A 27993-nucleotide genomic window follows, 5' to 3' on the forward strand; every position below is an offset into this window, starting at 1 on the left:
CTGTTTCTTTGTTGATCGAGTGGTTGAAATTTAATCACTATAACTGCCATCTACATGTGTAAAACTCATTATCTTCAATCCATCGTAGAAAAACTCAAGCTAAATAGCATAAGAAATAATCATTCACAAATTAACCGTAGAAATTTGAATAACGCATCAACATATGTCTTCAACTACAATGTCCAAATTACTAATTTTAAAATTTTATTTAAACAACACAAATCTGTCGAAATACTATACGTAGAAAATAAATATATACAAACTATATATATTGGTAGAGTAAATAGATGTTAATAGATTTTGAGAGATAAACATGAAGATCGAGAGAGATATTGACCTATTTATCAATCTGAGAAAGAAAGAACAAGCTGATACTTACTTATAAATATATGTATATGTGCATATGAAGTCAGAGAGAGACCACCGGTATCAGAGTGAAATGTTATCTGTTATTAATAGTTTATATTATTTTTTTTGGTAAATAAAATGAGAAATTTTAACATATCAGTTATCAATTAACCATCTTAGATTTGGGCCAATTCCAAATCCAAATTCTATTAACTCTCCCGTAGAGCTAATTTTACCAAATACATCATTTCCCTGGAATGCTCGCAAAAAATCATAAATTTTGATGAACCCTAGAACAAGAACACTGTTTATTAAAGAAAATACATGTAAATAATTAATTAATATCAATGAAAACTTAATTAAACCATGAAAGAAGCATTTAGGCCAATGTGCTGCAAGATTAGGTTGTACTTTTAGAAATTAAAGTAGACAAAGAAAGACTTCAAAACCCATATTTATCGTGGTTACTGCATTTTACAAGCAACAAATCTTTCTGAGTTTACCGGAGATCTAAATGTTGGCAATCAACATTTAATAACATCAATGAAACTTATTTACCCTATATCGACAAACAATCAATATAAGCCTAAGTCAGTCAAATTTTAACAAAATAGAAATCAATAACACTTGCTCATATCATGGGAATCCCAAATCAAATATTAATGATTGAATTACATATCTACAACATATACTCGGCAATAAATCAACAAATTTATATTAACAATGAAGAAATCATTAATATTTTAAAACCACAAACTGTAACAATCACTTAAAAAACACAAAATCGATAAGAAATGTCTATAAACAGATTTATTAGTTAACAATATAGATATAGAGGGGGGACGGAGATCTCACAGATAAAAAATCACTCGATGGGTGAACCGATTATAAGATTGTTATCGGCGACTTCGGGAAAGGTGTGTTAAAGTGAAGCGGATAATTAGGTGTAACTTATATAGGGTCAAAGTTTTTAAGTCGGGTCATTTCTCAAGTTTTCCCCAAACAATGTGTCCCGGTTTGATTTCAAAAAATTAAACCCAGGTCTCTTAATTTAAGAAAAATATCAAACAAATAACAATTTACTATGTAAATCCTCCTTCTACTAATAATAATAACAACATTATTATTATTATTATTATTATTATTTTTGTTATTATTATTATTAATTATTATTCTCGTACAGTTGTGTTCTCGTTCTGTTAATGTTCTCATAATGTTATTGTTATGGTAATTGTATTGTTATTGTTATCTTATTGTTACTGTCATTGTTAAATAGCATAAAATTTAACCATTAAAATTTGAATAACGCATATAATATCCAAATCACAAATTTCTAAAAAATTCAAACACAAACCTATAGAAATACTATAGGTAGAAAATTAATATATACAAACTATATATATTGGTAGAGTAAATAGATGTTAATAGATCTAGACAGATAAACATAAAGATAGAGAAAAGTTTTTTATCCTATTTATCAATACGAGATTAAAGAAAGAGCAAGGTGATACTTATTTATAAAAATATGTATAGAGTGCGGCGACTAGTACAAGAGTTAAAGTAAGTCCAAGAGTGTCCTAAGATATGTCTTAAAAATATTATAAAATATGATATCCTAGTAATTTAGGACAATATTCTCATGTATGCACTCCAACAACAATGCCTTATAGTTGTGTCTTATCATTAAAAATATATTATATTTAAATTATATTTGGAGGGAATGAAAAAATGAGAGAGAAGATATGTATAAAAAAATGAGGGAAGTAAATTTTTTCTTAAAAAAATTGAAATAAGGCATGCCTAGTGGAATTATTATCCTACATTAGCAACGAATTTGATGAAATTCTATAATAGAATCGAGGGTTCTCTACGGTTCTCTATATAATAGGGGTCTCTTGAAGAAAGGCCTATATGTTATTAAGTAGTTTATAATCTTTTAATTTGTTGATAAATAATGTATTTATCTATATGTTTTTATAAACATAGAGGATTAACTCTTTTGTGTAATATAATAGGAGATGAAGCCGTTAAATAGGCATATAAATCTTTGTTGGTTATTCTGAGTTAATACAACTAAGAATAATATTTATGAATTAGCTAAAGAATCAGAGAACGTAATCTCTAAACTAGGAAACAAACATTACAGCTACTGTACAATAACTTCCCAAATAATTTCTCACTCGATTCCTATTTTTCTACACCCCCTCAAGTCGGACAGAGAATATCTTTCATGGACAGCTTTTCAATTAAGTTTTTAAATTTCTTTGTTGGTAACGCGTTGGTGATAATATGTGCAATCTGGTGTCCGGTGGGAACATAAGGCACACAAACTAGTCTGTCATCCAATTTTTCTTTTAAAAAATGCTTATCACTTTCTATGTATTTGGATCTCTCATGAAGGACCGGATTATGAGCTATCAAAATCGCCGATTTTTTGTCACAATATGCCTTCATTGGTAATTTTATTCTCATCCGTAGCTCTTCCAAGAGTCTTTTAATCCACAATCTCACAAATTCCAAGTACAACTGCTTCAAATTCAGCTTCAACCTACTTCGTGCCACCACACTCTGCTTCTTGTTGCGCCAAGTTGTTAAGTTTCCTCTTATGTAGGTGCAATAACCTAAAGTTGATCTTTTATCAATAGCACTTCCTGCTCAACATCGGTATAAACTTCTACTTCGACAAACTCGTTTTCTAAATAATAGTCTCTTTCTTGGTGTACCTTTTGAGTAGGGCTGCAAATGAAAAGATCGGTTCGTGAACAAAACTCGGGATCAGCTCGTTTAAGTGAACTCGACTCGGTTCGTTTCCTTAAACGAGCCGAGCTTGTACATGAAAATGAGCTTTTTGTCTGTTCGGCTCGTTTAGCTCGAACTCGGCTCAAACGCGATAACTCGACTCGGCTCGGATAAAGTTTATATATATTATAAATATTAAATTATTAATAATCACCTAAAAATTTTATTAGTACATTTTTTTATCATTTATTAATAATTTAATTATTTTATTTTATTTTATTTTTCTATATTTCAAACTTAGTTTTTTCGTAACGAAACTTAGTTTTTTCGTAACGAAACTAGCAAACATTGTTATCATGATATATTGATCCCCAGTTCTTTATATTTTCATAAACACTATTAAATAATTTGTAATTTACAGAAATCAAATTTAAGTAAAATAGCAAGGGGTCTGTTCCTAACAATAGGGCTCATCCAATCTTTAATCCAACGGCGTACAAACTGTTTGTTATGTAAAATCTCCCCGGCAAGACTGGCTCCCAAACAACAAAAAATAATAAAATTTCAACATCGACAGTTTAAAAAGTAATATACGATTTCTAAAGTTACGAATGTCTTAATAATTTAAAATAAAATTGTATGTATTCTTAAAACTCGTCTTCAAAAATAAAATGATATAGATCCAGAAACAAGTGTAGAGTGTGAGTGTGGTATATTATTGTAAGATGAGACTATTATTTGATCTCGATACAACTTGTAAAATTATAATTTATACTTTAAGGTTGGTCGATTAAAAAATTTCTGCGACCTATTAGTGGACAACTTAACTCAACTCGAGTTCGGCTCAGCTCGGCTGTTCGTGAACAAACTCGTGTTTGGCTCGGGCTCGGCTCCTTCCGAGCTTAAACATCACTTTCGACTCGGTTATTAAACTCGGGTCGGGTTGGCTTGTTTTAAAAAAAATAAAGCCCGGCTCGGCTCGAACAGAATTCAGCTCAGTCTGTTTGTTTGCAGCTCTACTTTTGAGTACCGTAGCACCCACTTGAATATATCAAAATGTTAAACTACATGATAATGCATAAATTGACTTACACCACTTATTGCAAATGCAACATCTGGCCGAGTGTGTGACAAATATATTAGTTTTCCCGGTAGTTGTTGATATTGCTCTTTGTTCACTTGTTCTTCCAAGGTTGCAGGCTGAAGCTTTATATTGGCTCCCATAGGTGTGAAGCTTTATATTGGCTCCCATAGGTGTGAAGCTTTATATTGGCTCCCATAGGTGTTTTCAACACGTTTACATCCGAGTAGACCAGTTTCATGTCACAGATCCAAAACAAACTTGTGCCGTGAGAAAACATTTCACTAGTAGATCGTTAACGTGTTGATGCCAGATTATCGGTAAAAATTCTTAAATTCCATCCTAATATCGAAGTTGACAAGTTTGAGAATGTTTCCATTTCCCCAGTAAAAAAAAATTGCAACTGAAACAAAAGATTCTCCGACACAAATTAAAGACCTTGCGAATGTAAATTCGTCTCAATGTTCCCCATTAATTAAAAACAATCGAAAACTATCTTCTTGGAAATGCCCGGATTTTATAAATAACAAATACACACTTGAAGAACTGCACACACAACATCAAAAACTTTGAATTAAAGGTAACTAACAACGGAAAACGAATTTAGTAATGAATATTTAATTCTTAAGCATTCAAATACGTAACTTTGTGTACGAGAAAATTACCAACTTATTCTTTGTAAGCCTTGTTATGAAATCAGGAAAGCAATGAGAAAGGAAGAAAAAAATGGCATGATTAGTAAAATAAGACAATGGTGAGGCCGTACAACAAATTCACATAATATACAGGCAGTACAGACTTGGAAGGCTTAGAATGTAATGTCTTACACAGATAAGATCCTTGCAAAATCAGCCGCTCCGATTGGCGACTGTACCAACAAAAGTATAATTTGATACAGTGGTTCATAGGGCAGCTCTGCCATTGTTGCCATTTTAAAAAAAGTTCAAGCAGCAAGTACAGCCGATTCAAAAGACTACACATCACATTTACTGACACATGGACTTGTATTCAGAGACTAGTAAAACATTCATGCACTTCTTCGGATATCATTCGTACAAGCATTGTTTAAATAGTTTTAAAAGCACAGGAGATGAATCATGTATTAAGGTGTATACTTGCTAACGAAAAAATGCCACCAACGATTTTAGACACCTCAAGAAAATAGTTTCAACAGTAACATCATTCTTACCGATTGATTTCTACATGGCTTAATACTAATGGAGTTAATTGGGTGTTTATATTGAAGAAAACTTTTCATTGACCACTCTCGATGTGTGGGATTTCGGTTGACACCCTAACAAATTGTTTGTCTTTAACTCAAGTGGTAATTTATCTGATATAGCAATTATCTTACACGTTATTACCCTGCTGAACAGGTCGCAAGGGTAGTACAAGTAAGACTTTCAACACGAGACTCCACATTGATCTTTATTTGCAAGTACACTGATCTCTACTCACTATCTCCACATACGCGAGTTCAGTGAGGGCTTCTACACAATACAGTTGCAGTCAACTACCCTTGATTCGACTGCATGCACCTTGACTCCATATTATTATGACATCGTTAAACTAAGCTCAGACTAAAATGTCTTTGAACATCTATCAAAAGGTCTCATACTAATAATATTTCTAATGGAATAGTAATGGAGATTACTAGTTTCTTATATTTAAGAGAACTCTTTGATTTTTTAGTGTAGGACTTGGGTTGACACTGCAACGAGAATATCCAAGTTGAGACTTTATTTACGATAAATCTAGAAGGGGAGTAAATCATTAAAGAAACATTACCAAGAGATGGATAGAAGAAACATATGCATATGCTAGACCTTGATTACAGCTACCTAGACATAATGCCTAACAAAAAATTGATTCAGTGCAATCATCATTACCCAACTGGTCTACTGCATAACTTCACTTCACTTTTTTTTTATTTAACAAAAGAAAAAAACAAACTTTGCCTTGATTTACATTAATATACAATTTTCATTAATGTACATTATTGGTACTAGTTCAAAGACAGGGGGGGATGTAAGTATGAAACTGAAGCATGTGTAATAAAATAAAGATAAAAACAAACAATTGAAGAATAATAAAAACATGATGAACATAAGACAAAGAATTGGAACAGAACAAGTTACCTCGTAATATGTATGCGCATATATAGATACATGAAGAACAGGGTTTTGGTGACATTGCCGATCATCGGACCGTATAACACTGCCGTACCCTCCTCTTTTCCAATTGCAATTTCATTATTATAATTTTGTCGAATTTATTGCAAATATACTATTTTAATTATTTAATAATTATACTATGTTGAATGTGCTGACTATATGCTGACTGTACCAATAGTGACAGTGACGTGGCAGCTAACGTGGAAAGTGGGTGCCAGTCAATGCTGACGTGACAGCTGACGTTGCTATTGGGTCCCCAGTGCTGACATGTCAGCTGACGTGGAAGTTGACTGGGCGGTCTGTGTGGCTGCTGATGTGACATTGGGCCCGCAGGCAACAAAAACAAACTTAAAAAAGTATTTTTGCAATTTTTTTAAAAAAGTGACAGTATTTTTACAAAAATATTTTTACTCTTGTGTATTTTTCAAAAAAGCCCTAAAATTTATATTAGAGTAATGTTAAAGGCACAAAAATAGTTCAAAAATAATTACAAAAATTTGTTATAATATGACATGTAATGGGTGATGTTGTAATATAAAATAATTTAATTGATGCTATTATTTTGAATGCATGCGGTCCATTTATATTTAACCAATAAACATCTAACACGTGACATTTGTAACTATTTTAAAAACTAATTTTTTACCCCTAACATTTTCCCTTATATTAAGATCGGAAAAAATTCGATTTGGATATATTGGGGTCATAACTCGTTTATTTTTTCAATTTATGAGACTTTAAAAAATATCTTATTATCAAATTTAGTATTTTTAAATAATATAATGTATTTTTTCATAAAATTATAATCAAAAAATTATGTTATTATAAAAAAATAAACTGTTTTACATATGCATTTTACTTATAAATAGGAAATTTTGTTTAACAATTACTCCCCCGTCCAATTTTATGTGAGTCATTTCCTTTTTAGAACGTTCTAAAAGTAATGAAACTCCATTTTTAGCATTTTTTTAACTTTTTATAACCACGCATTCATATAACAAACTTACTTTAGTATTCACTATCTTATTTTGATCTTATTTTATGTGGTTCATATTGAAATCAACCATTAATTTTTTTAAATATGTGCTAGTTAAATCGGCTCATACATTACGAGACAAACAGAGTAATATATATTGACAATAAGTTATGAACAGTGTAAAATCGTGTACTTTCATATTTTTGTGTCAAAAATTTTAAATACAAACCCGATTCAGATTTGTATCGTGTACCAATTTTGTGATACTAACCCGTAATTAATATATTGATGGCTAACCGTTTATTTCACGAAAGTACACGAATTATTTATGAAAAATAAATAATATTAACTATTAAAAAATGCAGTAGATAATTAATTAGTCTAGGACAGTAAATAACAGCAAGAAACTCATTTGATATCACTGACATTCCAGCTTACCGGAATTCACATTATACTAGCATTTTCAGTATTCTAGCGTGCCCAATGCCTTCAAACTTCACAATTCACATTATATATTGTGGAGTACATCTTTCATTTCATACGCACCAAGTGCATTACCATTACAAAAGGTTAAGCTGGAAATTATAAAGCAGTTTGTAAAGCAGAAAACAGGTCTCTCTGGTAATAATCCGGAGCCTTTTAACACCCCTTCAAAGTTTACAAACATGTAAAAGCCTATCCAAATTTGCGTTCAAATTTACCAAGTGTCTCGGCTCGGGTCATACTAAAATCAGCATACGCTTCATTAAGTCGGTTGCTTATGTCTTCTCTCAGTGCCTCAACAAAATTCATGTCATTCATTGCTTCATGCCAATCCACACCACCTCTAGCACACTTCACAATGTATTCTTTTAAAAGGAATATTGTCTCTGCACCCATTCCACTAGAATTTCCACTTCGAGCACTAGAATGGTCTTCCAAATTTCCATCAAGGTTTTCGGCTTTCCCTTCCAAGAATTCTCTGACACCCCTGAAGCAGTCACTAAATGATTCTTTCATCTTTTCCAGTGTTCTAACACAAAAAGCACGTGTTACAAGTAACTCGATAGAGGCAATGAGCCGGCTGTTTTCTCTGGTAACTCCCATGAAGTACTTTATACAATACTTTAAGAATACACCCATTTCAATGAAGTCGTGATGGCTGCCATTAAGCAAAAACAACTTCACAAGTTGGTAGTGAACCAATCTTGTTGTTGACAATTCACTAGTGCACACTTGTATAGGTGTAAAGTACGTCATAAAAGAACTGACTTTATTGTTCTGAGCGGGAACATTTGTGTCAACAATCCAACGATTAAGCATTGAACGATCAGAAGGGCGGACACTAGAACTTACTTGCTGCCGTTCACTGAGGAACAAATGAGCAGAGCTCAGCAATATTACCTGCATAGGAGTAACCAACATCATGCTCCTTAGTAGGTTAGTATACCTTTTTTAAAGTATTTTAATAAAAAAAATCAAGTACGAGGCAGCTTGGTAAGCGGATTGTCACTGCTGATGAATGAAACCACCCAGAGAACAAAACCTAGATTAAAAGATTAAGTTACCTTCCCAAGCACATGCTGAGCAGCTTCATTACCCGCTTCAGAACATTTGACGAGTAGGCCTTTGACATTTTGGAACTGGTAAAATTTGAAAGGTTCCATCTTGATATCAAACTTGACAACCCTTAAAACTGATTTAGCTTCCGCACACAAAAGAAAATCTCGACAACTGCAACACAAAAATTGACAAAGACGTGTTAGATACCCCATGTATGTAAATATGTACAAGATCTTTCCTTTCACTAAGAAATTACAGGCTATATTCGTTTATAAATAATTTTATACTTGAAATAGCTTCAAAACGAAACATAAAAAAAAACTTTATACTAAAGATCAAAGCTTCATAACAGGTCAACCAAAGGCTAAAAACAAGAAGTTTAATCGAGAGGGAGATTGACCAATCACCCATATAAAAATGATACATACTCGCAAGATGTAGTGCTCAATAGACAAGAGAGTACCTGAAGAAATCCTAGAAAGCTACACAAAATAGGGGAAAATAGTGGAGACAGTCTATTTGTTTAGCTGAACCTTAATAATAGTATAATACAGCAGAACAGAGAGATGCAAAAGGGTGGTGCAACTCCCTAATATAAAAGAATTTTACATACATATCAAAATCTATATATGACAAGGCCAAGAGGGATCTTATCCAAAGTACTACCGGACACTGGCTCAATTCTCGTCAAAAACATATTATAATTTAAACATATACTTCTATTTACCGTAAAGATCTAGAGTTAATACCTAGGCAACTACAAAAAATTACATACTGTTAATTTCTTAGTAAAAATTGAACACATCTATAGTTTAAGGCACGCTTTAGCCTTATATTTCAAATTCATGAGAAGGTGTACACATAAAATCAAATGACAACATGTGACATTGTAAAAATATATAATTTTTTTGTAGTACTTACTCATGATGTCTACGAATAATATATATATTTAGTTTAGAATGTTACAGTTTTTTAGTATGTATTCAGGTCCCACATAAAAAAAAAATTAAAAAAAATATTGTGGGGGCACGTGACCCCAAGGGTCCCCAACTTGCATCCGCCCCTGCCTGTGTATGTAAATATTTATAAGATCTTTCCTTTCACTAAGAAAATGTGGCTATATTCATTTATCAATAATTTTATACTTGAAATAGCTATTAAACAAAACATTAAAAAAACTTTATACTAAAAATCAAAGCTTCATAACAGGTCAACCAAAGGCTGAAAAAATGAAGTTTCATCGAGAGGGAGATTGACCAATGACCATTAAAAATGATACATCTCACAAGATGTATTACTCAATTGACCAGAGAGTACCCAGTGTGATGAAATCCCAGAAAGCTACACAAAATAGCGGAAAACAGTGGAGCAGTCTATTTGTTTAGCTGAACTCTAATATAGTATAATACAACAGAAAATGGTGGTGCGAGAATTTTACATACATATCAAAATCTGTAAATGATAAGGCCAAGAGGGATCTTATATCCAAAGTACTAGCTCAATTCTCTTCAACATATTATAAGTTAACAAGTTAGAATGTAATGTCTTACACAGCTATTATTCGGGCAAATGCTTCTGCTCCACCTGATGACTGCACCAACAGAAAGATGATATGAAAAAGCAGCTCACAGGGCAGGTCTTTCATTGTCGCCATTGCCTACACAGTTTAAGTTACAACTGATTAAAATAACTACACAACATCACATTTACTGTTGTAGGGAACTTGTAGTTGCAGAGTAATAAACTATCATAGCACTTTTTTATTAATATCATTCATACAATCATCATTTAATCAAATAAATAATATTGTAAGGGATAAAAGACGAATCATGTATTATCATAAATAATAATAAAAAAATAAAACTGCCTATAAAGATTTTAGACACCTTAAAACAATTTGTTTGACAACACTCCTCTTACCGGAGACTTTCTTTGAAACCTGGAATTACAACAATCACAGCATAGCAAACACTTGAACTACTGTTTTTACTGTACCCAAATGACAAAAATTTGGTCACCTACAACGTAATAAATAAGCACCAAGATAAATACTCATACCACTTAAAGTTAAAAGCTATCCCAAACACTCTAAATTTGATTATATCTACACAACCGTTTCAAATGCGCTTAAATTTATTCCAAATCCTCTAAATTAGATTAAATATACACAACCGACCTAAGGTGCACTCAGGAAACATGGATTTCATTTCCACATTATTTGTTTGGGATACACGAGTACTATAAAATCTCAATTCCAGAATTCATATTAATAATATACTGTTTAAGTATTCATGTAACACCAAATTCAATTGCTATTTAGAAAAAAAATGGAATCATAACATTTGGAATTCAATCTGAACTTTCTTTAAAAATTAGTTTGAAGTATACAATGTCAAATCTATGCTAACATAACAAATACTCCGAAATACAAAAGTACAGGTAGTCATCAATGTGTAACAAAACCTAATCTAATTATCATGATCTATAGACACTTGAGCATGTTGAACATTTCGGATGTGCCATTCATAACTTTTCACACCCTTCAGAACTTAGAATCAAAATATACCTAGGGATTCACATACATAACATTGATTTGTACACTAATAATCAGAAGATAAAATAAAAAAACTTAAATTCATATAGCTCCATCCGTGCATGCTATCTATTCTACAAACATCATTTGGGCAGGACCATCTCTAAACTCATTCTGTTTCTTTGTTGATCGAGTGGTTGAAATTTAATCACTATAACTGCCATCTACATGTGTAAAACTCATTATCTTCAATCCATCGTAGAAAAACTCAAGCTAAATAGCATAAGAAATAATCATTCACAAATTAACCGTAGAAATTTGAATAACGCATCAACATATGTCTTCAACTACAATGTCCAAATTACTAATTTTAAAATTTTATTTAAACAACACAAATCTGTCGAAATACTATACGTAGAAAATAAATATATACAAACTATATATATTGGTAGAGTAAATAGATGTTAATAGATTTTGAGAGATAAACATGAAGATCGAGAGAGATATTGACCTATTTATCAATCTGAGAAAGAAAGAACAAGCTGATACTTACTTATAAATATATGTATATGTGCATATGAAGTCAGAGAGAGACCACCGGTATCAGAGTGAAATGTTATCTGTTATTAATAGTTTATATTATTTTTTTTGGTAAATAAAATGAGAAATTTTAACATATCAGTTATCAATTAACCATCTTAGATTTGGGCCAATTCCAAATCCAAATTCTATTAACTCTCCCGTAGAGCTAATTTTACCAAATACATCATTTCCCTGGAATGCTCGCAAAAAATCATAAATTTTGATGAACCCTAGAACAAGAACACTGTTTATTAAAGAAAATACATGTAAATAATTAATTAATATCAATGAAAACTTAATTAAACCATGAAAGAAGCATTTAGGCCAATGTGCTGCAAGATTAGGTTGTACTTTTAGAAATTAAAGTAGACAAAGAAAGACTTCAAAACCCATATTTATCGTGGTTACTGCATTTTACAAGCAACAAATCTTTCTGAGTTTACCGGAGATCTAAATGTTGGCAATCAACATTTAATAACATCAATGAAACTTATTTACCCTATATCGACAAACAATCAATATAAGCCTAAGTCAGTCAAATTTTAACAAAATAGAAATCAATAACACTTGCTCATATCATGGGAATCCCAAATCAAATATTAATGATTGAATTACATATCTACAACATATACTCGGCAATAAATCAACAAATTTATATTAACAATGAAGAAATCATTAATATTTTAAAACCACAAACTGTAACAATCACTTAAAAAACACAAAATCGATAAGAAATGTCTATAAACAGATTTATTAGTTAACAATATAGATATAGAGGGGGGACGGAGATCTCACAGATAAAAAATCACTCGATGGGTGAACCGATTATAAGATTGTTATCGGCGACTTCGGGAAAGGTGTGTTAAAGTGAAGCGGATAATTAGGTGTAACTTATATAGGGTCAAAGTTTTTAAGTCGGGTCATTTCTCAAGTTTTCCCCAAACAATGTGTCCCGGTTTGATTTCAAAAAATTAAACCCAGGTCTCTTAATTTAAGAAAAATATCAAACAAATAACAATTTACTATGTAAATCCTCCTTCTACTAATAATAATAACAACATTATTATTATTATTATTATTATTATTATTATTTTTGTTATTATTATTATTAATTATTATTCTCGTACAGTTGTGTTCTCGTTCTGTTAATGTTCTCATAATGTTATTGTTATGGTAATTGTATTGTTATTGTTATCTTATTGTTACTGTCATTGTTAAATAGCATAAAATTTAACCATTAAAATTTGAATAACGCATATAATATCCAAATCACAAATTTCTAAAAAATTCAAACACAAACCTATAGAAATACTATAGGTAGAAAATTAATATATACAAACTATATATATTGGTAGAGTAAATAGATGTTAATAGATCTAGACAGATAAACATAAAGATAGAGAAAAGTTTTTTATCCTATTTATCAATACGAGATTAAAGAAAGAGCAAGGTGATACTTATTTATAAAAATATGTATAGAGTGCGGCGACTAGTACAAGAGTTAAAGTAAGTCCAAGAGTGTCCTAAGATATGTCTTAAAAATATTATAAAATATGATATCCTAGTAATTTAGGACAATATTCTCATGTATGCACTCCAACAACAATGCCTTATAGTTGTGTCTTATCATTAAAAATATATTATATTTAAATTATATTTGGAGGGAATGAAAAAATGAGAGAGAAGATATGTATAAAAAAATGAGGGAAGTAAATTTTTTCTTAAAAAAATTGAAATAAGGCATGCCTAGTGGAATTATTATCCTACATTAGCAACGAATTTGATGAAATTCTATAATAGAATCGAGGGTTCTCTACGGTTCTCTATATAATAGGGGTCTCTTGAAGAAAGGCCTATATGTTATTAAGTAGTTTATAATCTTTTAATTTGTTGATAAATAATGTATTTATCTATATGTTTTTATAAACATAGAGGATTAACTCTTTTGTGTAATATAATAGGAGATGAAGCCGTTAAATAGGCATATAAATCTTTGTTGGTTATTCTGAGTTAATACAACTAAGAATAATATTTATGAATTAGCTAAAGAATCAGAGAACGTAATCTCTAAACTAGGAAACAAACATTACAGCTACTGTACAATAACTTCCCAAATAATTTCTCACTCGATTCCTATTTTTCTACACCCCCTCAAGTCGGACAGAGAATATCTTTCATGGACAGCTTTTCAATTAAGTTTTTAAATTTCTTTGTTGGTAACGCGTTGGTGATAATATGTGCAATCTGGTGTCCGGTGGGAACATAAGGCACACAAACTAGTCTGTCATCCAATTTTTCTTTTAAAAAATGCTTATCACTTTCTATGTATTTGGATCTCTCATGAAGGACCGGATTATGAGCTATCAAAATCGCCGATTTTTTGTCACAATATGCCTTCATTGGTAATTTTATTCTCATCCGTAGCTCTTCCAAGAGTCTTTTAATCCACAATCTCACAAATTCCAAGTACAACTGCTTCAAATTCAGCTTCAACCTACTTCGTGCCACCACACTCTGCTTCTTGTTGCGCCAAGTTGTTAAGTTTCCTCTTATGTAGGTGCAATAACCTAAAGTTGATCTTTTATCAATAGCACTTCCTGCTCAACATCGGTATAAACTTCTACTTCGACAAACTCGTTTTCTAAATAATAGTCTCTTTCTTGGTGTACCTTTTGAGTAGGGCTGCAAATGAAAAGATCGGTTCGTGAACAAAACTCGGGATCAGCTCGTTTAAGTGAACTCGACTCGGTTCGTTTCCCTAAACGAGCCGAGCTTGTACATGAAAATGAGCTTTTTGTCTGTTCGGCTCGTTTAGCTCGAACTCGGCTCAAACGCGATAACTCGACTCGGCTCGGATAAAGTTTATATATATTATAAATATTAAATTATTAATAATCACCTAAAAATTTTATTAGTACATTTTTTTATCATTTATTAATAATTTAATTATTTTATTTTATTTTATTTTTCTATATTTCAAACTTAGTTTTTTCGTAACGAAACTTAGTTTTTTCGTAACGAAACTAGCAAACATTGTTATCATGATATATTGATCCCCAGTTCTTTATATTTTCATAAACACTATTAAATAATTTGTAATTTACAGAAATCAAATTTAAGTAAAATAGCAAGGGGTCTGTTCCTAACAATAGGGCTCGTCCAATCTTTAATCCAACGGCGTACAAACTGTTTGTTATGTAAAATCTCCCCGGCAAGACTGGCTCCCAAACAACAAAAAATAATAAAATTTCGACATCGACAGTTTAAAAAGTAATATACGATTTCTAAAGTTACGAATGTCTTAATAATTTAAAATAAAATTGTATGTATTCTTAAAACTCGTCTTCAAAAATAAAATGATATAGATCCAGAAACAAGTGTAGAGTGTGAGTGTGGTATATTATTGTAAGATGAGACTATTATTTGATCTCGATACAACTTGTAAAATTATAATTTATACTTTAAGGTTGGTCGATTAAAAAATTTCTGCGACCTATTAGTGGACAACTTAACTCAACTCGAGTTCGGCTCAGCTCGGCTGTTCGTGAACAAACTCGTGTTTGGCTCGGGCTCGGCTCCTTCCGAGCTTAAACATCACTTTCGACTCGGTTATTAAACTCGGGTCGGGTTGGCTTGTTTTAAAAAAAATAAAGCCCGGCTCGGCTCGAACAGAATTCAGCTCAGTCTGTTTGTTTGCAGCTCTACTTTCGAGTACCGTAGCACCCACTTGAATATATCAAAATGTTAAACTACATGATAATGCATAAATTGACTTACACCACTTATTGCAAATGCAACATCTGGCCGAGTGTGTGACAAATATATTAGTTTTCCCGGTAGTTGTTGATATTGCTCTTTGTTCACTTGTTCTTCCAAGGTTGCAGGCTGAAGCTTTATATTGGCTCCCATAGGTGTGAAGCTTTATATTGGCTCCCATAGGTGTGAAGCTTTATATTGGCTCCCATAGGTGTTTTCAACACGTTTACATCCGAGTAGACCAGTTTCATGTCACAGATCCAAAACAAACTTGTGCCGTGAGAAAACATTTCACTAGTAGATCGTTAACGTGTTGATGCCAGATTATCGGTAAAAATTCTTAAATTCCATCCTAATATCGAAGTTGACAAGTTTGAGAATGTTTCCATTTCCCCAGTAAAAAAAAATTGCAACTGAAACAAAAGATTCTCCGACACAAATTAAAGACCTTGCGAATGTAAATTCGTCTCAATGTTCCCCATTAATTAAAAACAATCGAAAACTATCTTCTTGGAAATGCCCGGATTTTATAAATAACAAATACACACTTGAAGAACTGCACACACAACATCAAAAACTTTGAATTAAAGGTAACTAACAACGGAAAACGAATTTAGTAATGAATATTTAATTCTTAAGCATTCAAATACGTAACTTTGTGTACGAGAAAATTACCAACTTATTCTTTGTAAGCCTTGTTATGAAATCAGGAAAGCAATGAGAAAGGAAGAAAAAAATGGCATGATTAGTAAAATAAGACAATGGTGAGGCCGTACAACAAATTCACATAATATACAGGCAGTACAGACTTGGAAGGCTTAGAATGTAATGTCTTACACAGATAAGATCCTTGCAAAATCAGCCGCTCCGATTGGCGACTGTACCAACAAAAGTATAATTTGATACAGTGGTTCATAGGGCAGCTCTGCCATTGTTGCCATTTTAAAAAAAGTTCAAGCAGCAAGTACAGCCGATTCAAAAGACTACACATCACATTTACTGACACATGGACTTGTATTCAGAGACTAGTAAAACATTCATGCACTTCTTCGGATATCATTCGTACAAGCATTGTTTAAATAGTTTTAAAAGCACAGGAGATGAATCATGTATTAAGGTGTATACTTGCTAACGAAAAAATGCCACCAACGATTTTAGACACCTCAAGAAAATAGTTTCAACAGTAACATCATTCTTACCGATTGATTTCTACATGGCTTAATACTAATGGAGTTAATTGGGTGTTTATATTGAAGAAAACTTTTCATTGACCACTCTCGATGTGTGGGATTTCGGTTGACACCCTAACAAATTGTTTGTCTTTAACTCAAGTGGTAATTTATCTGATATAGCAATTATCTTACACGTTATTACCCTGCTGAACAGGTCGCAAGGGTAGTACAAGTAAGACTTTCAACACGAGACTCCACATTGATCTTTATTTGCAAGTACACTGATCTCTACTCACTATCTCCACATACGCGAGTTCAGTGAGGGCTTCTACACAATACAGTTGCAGTCAACTACCCTTGATTCGACTGCATGCACCTTGACTCCATATTATTATGACATCGTTAAACTAAGCTCAGACTAAAATGTCTTTGAACATCTATCAAAAGGTCTCATACTAATAATATTTCTAATGGAATAGTAATGGAGATTACTAGTTTCTTATATTTAAGAGAACTCTTTGATTTTTTAGTGTAGGACTTGGGTTGACACTGCAACGAGAATATCCAAGTTGAGACTTTATTTACGATAAATCTAGAAGGGGAGTAAATCATTAAAGAAACATTACCAAGAGATGGATAGAAGAAACATATGCATATGCTAGACCTTGATTACAGCTACCTAGACATAATGCCTAACAAAAAATTGATTCAGTGCAATCATCATTACCCAACTGGTCTACTGCATAACTTCACTTCACTTTTTTTTTATTTAACAAAAGAAAAAAACAAACTTTGCCTTGATTTACATTAATATACAATTTTCATTAATGTACATTATTGGTACTAGTTCAAAGACAGGGGGGGATGTAAGTATGAAACTGAAGCATGTGTAATAAAATAAAGATAAAAACAAACAATTGAAGAATAATAAAAACATGATGAACATAAGACAAAGAATTGGAACAGAACAAGTTACCTCGTAATATGTATGCGCATATATAGATACATGAAGAACAGGGTTTTGGTGACATTGCCGATCATCGGACCGTATAACACTGCCGTACCCTCCTCTTTTCCAATTGCAATTTCATTATTATAATTTTGTCGAATTTATTGCAAATATACTATTTTAATTATTTAATAATTATACTATGTTGAATGTGCTGACTGTACGCTGACCGTACGCTGACTGTACCAATAGTGACGTGGCAGCTAACGTGGAAAGTGGGTGCCAGTCAATGCTGACGTGACAGCTGACGTTGCTATTGGGTCCCCAGTGCTGACATGTCAGCTGACGTGGAAGTTGATTGGGCGGTCTGTGTGGCTGCTGATGTGACATTGGGCCCGCAGGCAACCAAAAACAAACTTAAAAAAGTATTTTTGCAATTTTTTTAAAAAAATGACAGTATTTTTGCAAAAATATTTTTACTCTTGGGTATTTTTCAAAAAAGCCCTAAAATTTATATTAGAGTAATGTTAAAGGCACAAAAATAGTTCAAAAATAATTACAAAAATTTGTTATAATATGACATGTAATGGGTGATGTTGTAATATAAAATAATTTAATTGATGCTATTATTTTGAATGCATGCGGTCCATTTATATTTAACCAATAAACATCTAACACGTGACATTTGTAACTATTTTAAAAACTAATTTTTTACCCCTAACATTTTCCCTTATATTAAGATCGGAAAAAATTCGATTTGGATATATTGGGGTCATAACTCGTTTATTTTTTCAATTTATGAGACTTTAAAAAATATCTTATTATCAAATTTAGTATTTTTAAATAATATAATGTATTTTTTCATAAAATTATAATCAAAAAATTATGTTATTATAAAAAAATAAACTGTTTTACATATGCATTTTACTTATAAATAGGAAATTTTGTTTAACAATTACTCCCCCGTCCAATTTTATGTGAGCCATTTCCTTTTTAGAACGTTCTAAAAGTAATGAAACTCCATTTTTAGCATTTTTTTAACTTTTTATAACCACGCGTTCATATAACAAACTTACTTTAGTATTCACTATCTTATTTTGATCTTATTTTATGTGGTTCATATTGAAATCAACCATTAATTTTTTTAAAAATGTGCTAGTTAAATCGGCTCATACATTACGAGACAAACAGAGTAATATATATTGACAATAAGTTATGAACAGTGTAAAACCGTGTACTTTCATATTTTTGTGTCAAAAATTTTAAATACAAACCCGATTCAGATTTGTATCGTGTACCAATTTTGTGATACTAACCCGTAATTAATATATTGATGGCTAACCGTTTATTTCACGAAAGTACACGAATTATTTATGAAAAATAAATAATATTAACTATTAAAAAATGCAGTAGATAATTAATTAGTCTAGGACAGTAAATAACAGCAAGAAACTCATTTGATATCACTGACATTCCAGCTTACCGGAATTCACATTATACTAGCATTTTCAGTATTCTAGCGTGCCCAATGCCTTCAAACTTCACAATTCACATTATATATTGTGGAGTACATCTTTCATTTCATACGCACCAAGTGCATTACCATTACAAAAGGTTAAGCTGGAAATTATAAAGCAGTTTGTAAAGCAGAAAACAGGTCTCTCTGGTAATAATCCGGAGCCTTTTAACACCCCTTCAAAGTTTACAAACATGTAAAAGCCTATCCAAATTTGCGTTCAAATTTACCAAGTGTCCCGGCTCGGGTCATACTAAAATCAGCATACGCTTCATTAAGTCGGTTGCTTATGTCTTCTCTCAGTGCCTCAACAAAATTCATGTCATTCATTGCTTCATGCCAATCCACACCACCTCTAGCACACTTCACAATGTATTCTTTTAAAAGGAATATTGTCTCTGCACCCATTCCACTAGAACTTACTTGCTGCCGTTCACTGAGGAACAAATGAGCAGAGCTCAGCAATATTACCTGCATAGGAGTAACCAACATCATGCTCCTTAGTAGGTTAGTATACCTTTTTTAAAGTATTTTAATAAAAAAAATTAAGTACGAGGCAGCTTGGTAAGCGGATTGTCACTGCTGATGAATGAAACCACCCAGAGAACAAAACCTAGATTAAAAGATTAAGTTACCTTCCCAAGCACATGCTGAGCAGCTTCATTACCCGCTTCAGAACATTTGACGAGTAGGCCTTTGACATTTTGGAACTGGTAAAATTTGAAAGGTTCCATCTTGATATCAAACTTGACAACCCTTAAAACTGATTTAGCTTCCGCACACAAAAGAAAATCTCGACAACTGCAACACAAAAATTGACAAAGACGTGTTAGATACCCTATGTATGTAAATATGTACAAGATCTTTCCTTTCACTAAGAAATTACAGGCTATATTCGTTTATAAATAATTTTATACTTGAAATAGCTTCAAAACGAAACATAAAAAAAAACTTTATACTAAAGATCAAAGCTTCATAACAGGTCAACCAAAGGCTAAAAAAAAAGAAGTTTAATTGAGAGGGAGATTGACCAATCACCCATATAAAAATGATACATCTCGCAAGATGTAGTGCTCAATAGACCAGAGAGTACCTGAAGAAATCCTAGAAAGCTACACAAAATAGGGAAAAATAGTGGAGACAGTCTATTTGTTTAGCTGAACCTTAATAATAGTATAATACAGCAGAACAGAGAGTTGCAAAAGGGTGGTGCAACTCCCTAATATGAAAGAATTTTACATACATATCAAAATCTATATATAATAAGGCCAAGAGGGATCTTATCCAAAGTACTACCGGACACTGGCTCAATTCTCGTCAAAAACATATTATAATTTAAACATATACTTCTATTTACCGTAAAGATCTAGAGTTAATACCTAGGCAACTACAAAAAATTACATACTGTTAATTTCTTAGTAAAAATTGAACATATCTATAGTTTAAGGCACACTTTGGCCTTATATTTCAAATTCATGAGAAGGTGTACACATAAAATCAAATGACAACATGTGACATTGTAAAAATATATAATTTTTTTGTAGTACTTACTCATGATGCCTACGAATAACATATATTTAGTTTAGAATGTTACAGTTTTTTAGTATGTATTCAGGTCCCACATAAAAAATATTTTTTAAAAAAAAAATATTGTGGGGGCACGTGACCCCAAGGGTCCCAACTTGCATCCGCCCCTGCCTGTGTATGTAAATATGTATAAGATCGTTTCTTTCACTAAGAAAATGTGGCTATATTAATTTATCAATAACTTTATACTTGAAATAGCTATTAAACAAAACATTAATAAAACTTAATACTAAAAATCAAAGCTTCATAACAGGTCAACCAAAGGCTGAAAAAAGGAAGTTTCATCGAGAGGGAGATTGACCAATGGCCATTAAAAATTATACATCTCACAAGATGTAGTACTCAATTGACCAGAGAGTACCCAGTGTGAAGAAATATCAGAAAGCTACACAAAATAGCGGAAAACAGTGGAGACAGTCTATTTGTTTAGCTGAACTCTAATAATAGTATAATACAGCAGAAAATGGTAGTGCGAGAATTTTACATACATATCAAAATCTATAAATATTAAGGCCAAGAGGGATCTTATATCCAAAGTACTAGCTCAATTCTCTTCAACATATTATAAGTTAACAAGTTAGAATGTGATGTCTTACACAGCTATGATTCGGGCAAATTCCTCTGCTCCGCCTGATGACTGCACCAACAGAAAGATGATATAACACAGAAGCTCATAGGGAAGGTCTTTGATTGTCGCCATTGCCTACACAGTTCAAGTTGCAAGTACAACTAATTAATATAACTACACAAGAGACACATTTACTGATGCAGGGCACCTGTAGCTGCAAAGATTTTAGCCACCTCAAAACAATCGGTTTGGTAACAATATTACTCTTACCTGAGTCCTTTGAAACCTGGAATCACAACATAGAAAACCCTTGAACTATTATTTTTACTATACCCAAACGACAGAAGTTTGGTCACCAACAAAGTGATAAATAATTACCAAGATAAATAATACTTAGGCCACTTAAAGTTACTTTAAAGTTATCGCAAACACTCTAAATTTATTTACAAATTTAGTGAAGATCTATATGTTGGCTACCAATATTTAATAACATCGATGAAACTTATTTATCCTAACTCGACATATAATCAAGATAAACCTAAATCAATCAAATTTTAACAAATTAGAAATCAACTAACACTTGATCAATCATGAGAATCCCAAATCGAATAATTAGAGATTGAATTAATTATCTACAAAATATACTCGGCAACAAATCAACAAAACTATATTAACAATTAACAAGTCATCAATAATTTATAACGAAAACTATTAGGATTGCTTAAAAAACACAAAATCGAAAGAAATGCCCATATATAGATAGATTAGTTACTGATTAAATAGATATATATTGGGAAGCAGAGATCTTACAAATAAAAATTTCCACTCAGTGGTTGAACCGACTATAAGGTTGTTTTCGGTGACTTCAGATGAAATATTCTGAAGTGAAGCAAATAACTAGGTTTAACTTATAAATTGCCAAAGTTTTTAATCAGGGCCGTTTTTCAAGTTTCTTTAAAACAATGTGACCCGATTTGAATACAAAATATCAACCCGGACCTCTTGGGTTAAGAAAAATATAAAAAAATACAATTTGCTAGGTAAATCCTCATAATAATAATAATAATAATAATATATTACAATCATTATTATTATATTATTGTTCGCGTTCATGTTCTCATTATGTTACTATTATTGTTCTCATTATACTATCGTTACTGTTATTGTTAAATTCAAACTCACCTATGTATCAACATTCAAATGAAGTGTAGAAAAGGAGATGAACGAATATTTTATTGATGAAAATAAAACAAGAAAGAGCTATAGACTTCTTTAAAATAAAGAATGAAATGAAGTTCTTATTGGAGCATTATTTTGTATCAAATTCACAAAATTATAACTAAAAAGTGATGAATTACGGAATAAAATTGTAATAAATATTTATAATATTTATTAGTTTTAATTTGTTTAGTGTAGAGTTAATAATGTTTTATCCATATCTTTTATGTGGGGCCATGAGTTTATTACATAAGTAGTTAATTTATAATAAAGCTATGAGTGCTGATATATGCACACCTTTAATTGATTGTTGCACACCCTATAATAATATCTCGTCTAAAATGACCTTAACTTTTTTTCTTTTGACCCATTCTAATATTTTGCCAAACATACATAATACCTTATTCTCCTAAACCTCATTTTAGAATTTAACAATGGGGAACGAGTGGAGAGCACTACATAAGGCAACTATAAACTCAAACCATGCACATACATGAAAGATAACCACAATTTGAAACCATGGGTAAAGAACTAACAATGCTTAATGAAGTGATTGATTTGATTAAATCAAATAGTGTTGAGCATACATAAATATTGCATCCACACAGCTCTACCAAATCCAATTCAAGCAACTCAAGTGGTACATGTAGTCCACATGTTCTCGGTGTACATTGCTTTGTTCTTGTTATGAGCTTTGGTTTTGACTTAGGAACTAGATGATAAAAGAAAAAAGCTAAAATATTTTGGTCTTAATATTTATAGGGTGTGCGGTGTGCACACATCAGCACCCTAAAGCTAATTGTTTATGGACCTCAGTCAATTAGGTTTTAATATTATGAATTTTTTTCTCTATGCAAGTGATGTAGTCCCGACATATTACTTAAACTTGATTTAGAGATATTATCGAAATATTAAATTGGGTTTATCATGGGTTGCGATCAATAACTTTATACTTTTGCGGTTGGGAACCCCTTGGGTAGTGGGTGTTCTACGATTCATCTACCCAAGTTTTATTTATTATTATCATTTTTGTTTTATAACTCTATCTTTTCTAAAGTTGTCCGGCATCAAATGGTATCAGAACTTAGGTTTTTCGTCAATTTCTTACTTGTTGGGAGACCTTGGATTTTGTAATTAACAAAAAACATGTATTCAATTTTCATCTGCTACAAACACTATTCATCGCCTAAAACACGGCACAATAACAAGGATGGAGGCATCTATGTAAAGGAAATCAGATTCGATAAGAATTCTGAAGGAAAAAAAAAGACAAGGTTAAAGGTAGGAAAAAAAGGAAAAGAGATCAAAAGATAAAAGAGGAGGCTACTGACTGCTGCGGTGGTGGAAAGATATAAAGGATTTATATTCTTTTCTGAAAGTTACAATAGGTACCTTAAGTTTAAATTATTTTATGAAATCAATAATTGGTTTTCCAGAAATATCAATCCAATCTCTTAGGTTTGTTGATATCACAGTCCAATCTCGTTAGCTTCCAGAAAATACAAAATAGTCCCTTGCATTCTCAAATTTTGACAATTCAACCCCTACAGTTCCCAGGAAATACAAAACAGTCCCATGCATTCTCAAATTTTGACAACTCAACCCCTACAATTTTCGATTTTTGACATTCCAGCCTGACAACTTCTGAATTTTGAAAAATCATTCCCTATTTGCGTGATTTAAATTATGTATGAACGCATAAAGTTTGCAATTGAGGGAGTATAAACATAATTTTGTTTTCTTGAGGAGGAGTTAAATGTTTAATATGATGAACTTAAAAGGTTGAAAAATAAGGTACAAACATGCAAATAAGAAACTAAAGAGAACTCTACAGACTCTCGCATCTCATGTGCAACCTCTTGTACATTTGGAGAATAAGAGAAAGGTCAAAGAAAAAATGGAAGTCGAGCAAATTGAAGATCCAAATACAGAAAATCAGTCGAATGAGGAAGATGTGATCGTACTAGATTTTTGAATTGCATGGAACATGTTAATGAAAATATTTTTGATGAAGAATCTCATGTGGAGCAAGTTTCCCTTGTTCAAGAAAAACAAGTGGTTGCTGATATTGTTGAGGTTAAGCATATCATTCATCATTGTGGAGTACTTGCATAACCCTCCTTCGCTTGCTTGTCAGTTGTCCATTTTTTGCACTTAATCGTCTTTCAAGAAGAGAAAGAAGTTCATCATGGTTCCGTTCCATCTCATCCTTGCGTGGTTCTTGACTTTTACAAAACTCGTGGTTCAATTCTCCAATAAATGGAGATTGATGAGTAACAAAAATAAAGAACTAATATATATGTTATTAATTAGTTTATATTTTTTTTTTAGTTTAAAGAAAAATATTGTAATTATCTATATGTTTATCTGTTCTATTATTTAAGTAATTAATTTACAATAAAGTCCAATTGTAGCGAGTCTTAATCCATTAAGTATTATTATAAGGGTTCTTATTCCCAATATAAGTGATGTAATTCCCACATATTACTTAGACCTGATTTTGAGATGTAAAGATATGGAGATAATGAAAATTTTGCACTTCGGCTTCATTTGAATGGTAGTAGTAAGCATATGCATATCTTCACATATTACTTTTCTGTACACAATTAGTGGCACCAACCACAAGAATTGAGGAAAAAAAATAATATTAACTGAAGATGCTTAAATCCTTCTGAAAAACTATAAACATATGGTAATATACGTACCAGGGTCATAAGAATCCCATCCAGTCCAGGTTTTCCCAGAAAGGCGCCAAGTGCTCATTTACCATTTCAATTTTTCTATCCACCTAGCCCTCTTCTAGGCAATAATGCCAACAAAAAGTTGATTGATCCCAGATGAGGTGCATTGCGCCAACACCCACATATGCTTGCCAATTTTTAGAATACTGACAACAATTGCTAAGACAAAAGTTGTAGGTTTTAGTTTCCTTAAGAGAACAATATAGTAAACTTCTTAAGTATATATCAATACTGTTAACCAGTTACAGAAATTATGCTTTGAAAACATATTTTTCAAGTTCAGTCAAATTTTTCGTACAGATATTAAATCATTGTTACTAAATGATAATATATCACTCGAAGTATGCGTTTGGTGGTATAATGAAACATCAGTTTGCGAGTATTAACGTATAGTACTAGTTGGGTAAATGCATGAGCGAGGATAAGGTTGAGAATGAGTCGAGTAACAACACCACCTTATCCATATGCCGTTACAGGATCGTTACCGTGTACATTCCTTCTCCTAAATATCAGCTAACAGCCATCATCTCCTTGTATCATACATCGCTATCAGCAGAACATAATGCACATTTGAGCTTGAATATATAAACATTACACCATACTTTTCTGTGGTATCAGTGCTTTCCTGCTTAACAGCTTAAATTCACTTTCGATACATGGCCGCCTCTTCAAAAACTTCCTCACTGAACAAGGAAATTGTTCCTCTTAGCGCTCATTAACCCAAAAAATCAACTGATACCAGTTTTCATGTGCGGAAAAAACAACTAGAAACAACATTATTTGGATATAACCTCCTCTGTTACATCAATGGTGAGTTACCACAACCAGAAAATTTATTTTCTGATAAACCATCAATCCTGATCATCAATTGTGGAATCGCCAGGATCAATTCATCCTGGGTGCTAGCTATGCTTGGCAGTTGTATAGACACCATTCAGACATCTATCTCTGCCGCTCTCCATTCAAAAGAGGCTCGGGAACGTTTAAAGAAACTTTATGCAAATAAGTCACGGGCACGCACATTGTCTCTCAAAGCTAGGCTGGTTCAGAATGCACGTCAAAATTGAACTATAACTGAGTATATGCAAGAGATGAGGCCTATTGCTGATTCATTAGCTCTCATTGATGATCCCATACCAGATGAAGATATTTTTCTTCATGTTATCACGCAACTTGGTCCAGAATACGTAGATATTTCTACTACTCTTCCCGCTCAAGATATCTATATCATTTGATGACTTGTTTGACAGACTCTTCCAAACCATCACACCAAAGACTACCGTCAATTAGTGAAGTTCCTCTCTGAATTTGTTGTGCAGCCTCACGCAAATTCCACTACTGTACACCCGTATCCAAACCAGCCTTCGATATTAATTCCAGAGCTTCGCATCATGTCATTTCAGACCCAACCAATTTGTCATCTTATAGCGATTATGGAGGTCCTGATGTTATCAACCTAGGGGATGGTTCGGGTTTATAAATAACAATGCTGGCGCATCTCACGTACACACACAAAACGAATCATTTATTCTTGATATTTTTTTATGTGCTCCATCTTCAAATCTCTGTTGCAAAAATTTTAAAATTCAATGATGAAGGATCTACGTAAGAGGCCGCCTCTACTTCGCGGGAAGAACCTGAATGATGCCTCTACTTTGCGGGAAGAACGTAAATGATGTCTATGTTGCACCTCGTCGTCTTCATCCAATAAGAACGTGGCACTCTCACCTTGGCCATCTGTCCTCTCGCATTTTACATCAAGTTGCCCCTACTTTCAGTTATGCAATTGTCCTCTTAATTAATTTTTTTTTTTTTGGAATTCTTGTCAATGTACTAAGAGTCACAAAAACCTGTTTGGGACAAGTAGTTCCTTAATTAAGAGGAAAGGTGAAACCGTCACATTACTGAAACCGGCTTGACTCTATTACATCAAGCTTCATTACCTCCAGCTTATTGGGCATTCGCCTTTGAAGCTGCAAATGACATTATGTTCAAGCTCATGCATTTAGCCAACCCGGTCCTATACGATAATAGGCAGGCACGTAATAAAGATAAAAATGTAATTTGACAATAGAATAATCATAGAAATAATAGATAAGGTTACCATCATGGTTATTGATATATAAAAATTACAAGAACTCACTTTAACTAATCCTAGAAGTATGAAGTAGGGCATGTGATTACTAAAATACTAAGAAGAAAACAGTTTCAGATAATAGTAAAGAAGAAGGGAGATATATAGGATTAGAATAGAACATCAATCAATCAATCAACCGTAACCGGTATATAACGATAAAACAGAACATCATACCGGACAATATACATGCTTGGTCCTTTTTTGGAGGTCATACGGGCTCTTTTGCTGCAAAACACGTCCGTTATCCTTTACCCTCTCGTTCTTTTGAGTTCATCATTTACAATATGTTTCCTGATTTTAATTAGTAAACGGAATAATATGTTTCCTCATTTTTCGCTCTTAACATTATTTTCTGTTATATCTTAATGAGCACT

The 27993-nt window shown here is 32.3% G+C and overlaps 1 protein-coding gene across 8 annotated transcripts; it reads right to left on the bottom strand.

Moving 5' to 3' along the window:
• Positions 1-7761: 7761 nt before the first annotated feature.
• Positions 7762-27959, bottom strand: LOC141717751 (uncharacterized). Of its 8 annotated transcripts, XM_074519946.1 has the most exons (7): positions 27794-27959; positions 25938-27455; positions 25447-25641; positions 21552-21658; positions 10411-10517; positions 8866-9031; positions 7762-8701 (listed from the first exon to the last, which is right to left on the bottom strand). In XM_074519946.1, exons 5-7 carry the CDS (start codon positions 10512-10514, stop codon positions 7994-7996), a joined length of 978 nt encoding a protein of 325 aa, XP_074376047.1. In that variant the 5' UTR covers positions 10515-10517; positions 21552-21658; positions 25447-25641; positions 25938-27455; positions 27794-27959; the 3' UTR covers positions 7762-7993. The 8 variants fall into 8 exon arrangements, with proteins under 8 accessions (XP_074376047.1, XP_074376048.1, XP_074376045.1 ...); XM_074519947.1 differs by lacking the exon at positions 25938-27455; XM_074519944.1 differs by having other exon boundaries at positions 25447-27502.
• Positions 27960-27993: the final 34 nt, after the last annotated feature.

The sequence above is a fragment of the Apium graveolens genome, chromosome 4 (assembly GCF_009905375.1).
Source record: "Apium graveolens cultivar Ventura chromosome 4, ASM990537v1, whole genome shotgun sequence".
Taxonomy (NCBI): Eukaryota; Viridiplantae; Streptophyta; class Magnoliopsida; order Apiales; family Apiaceae; genus Apium; species Apium graveolens.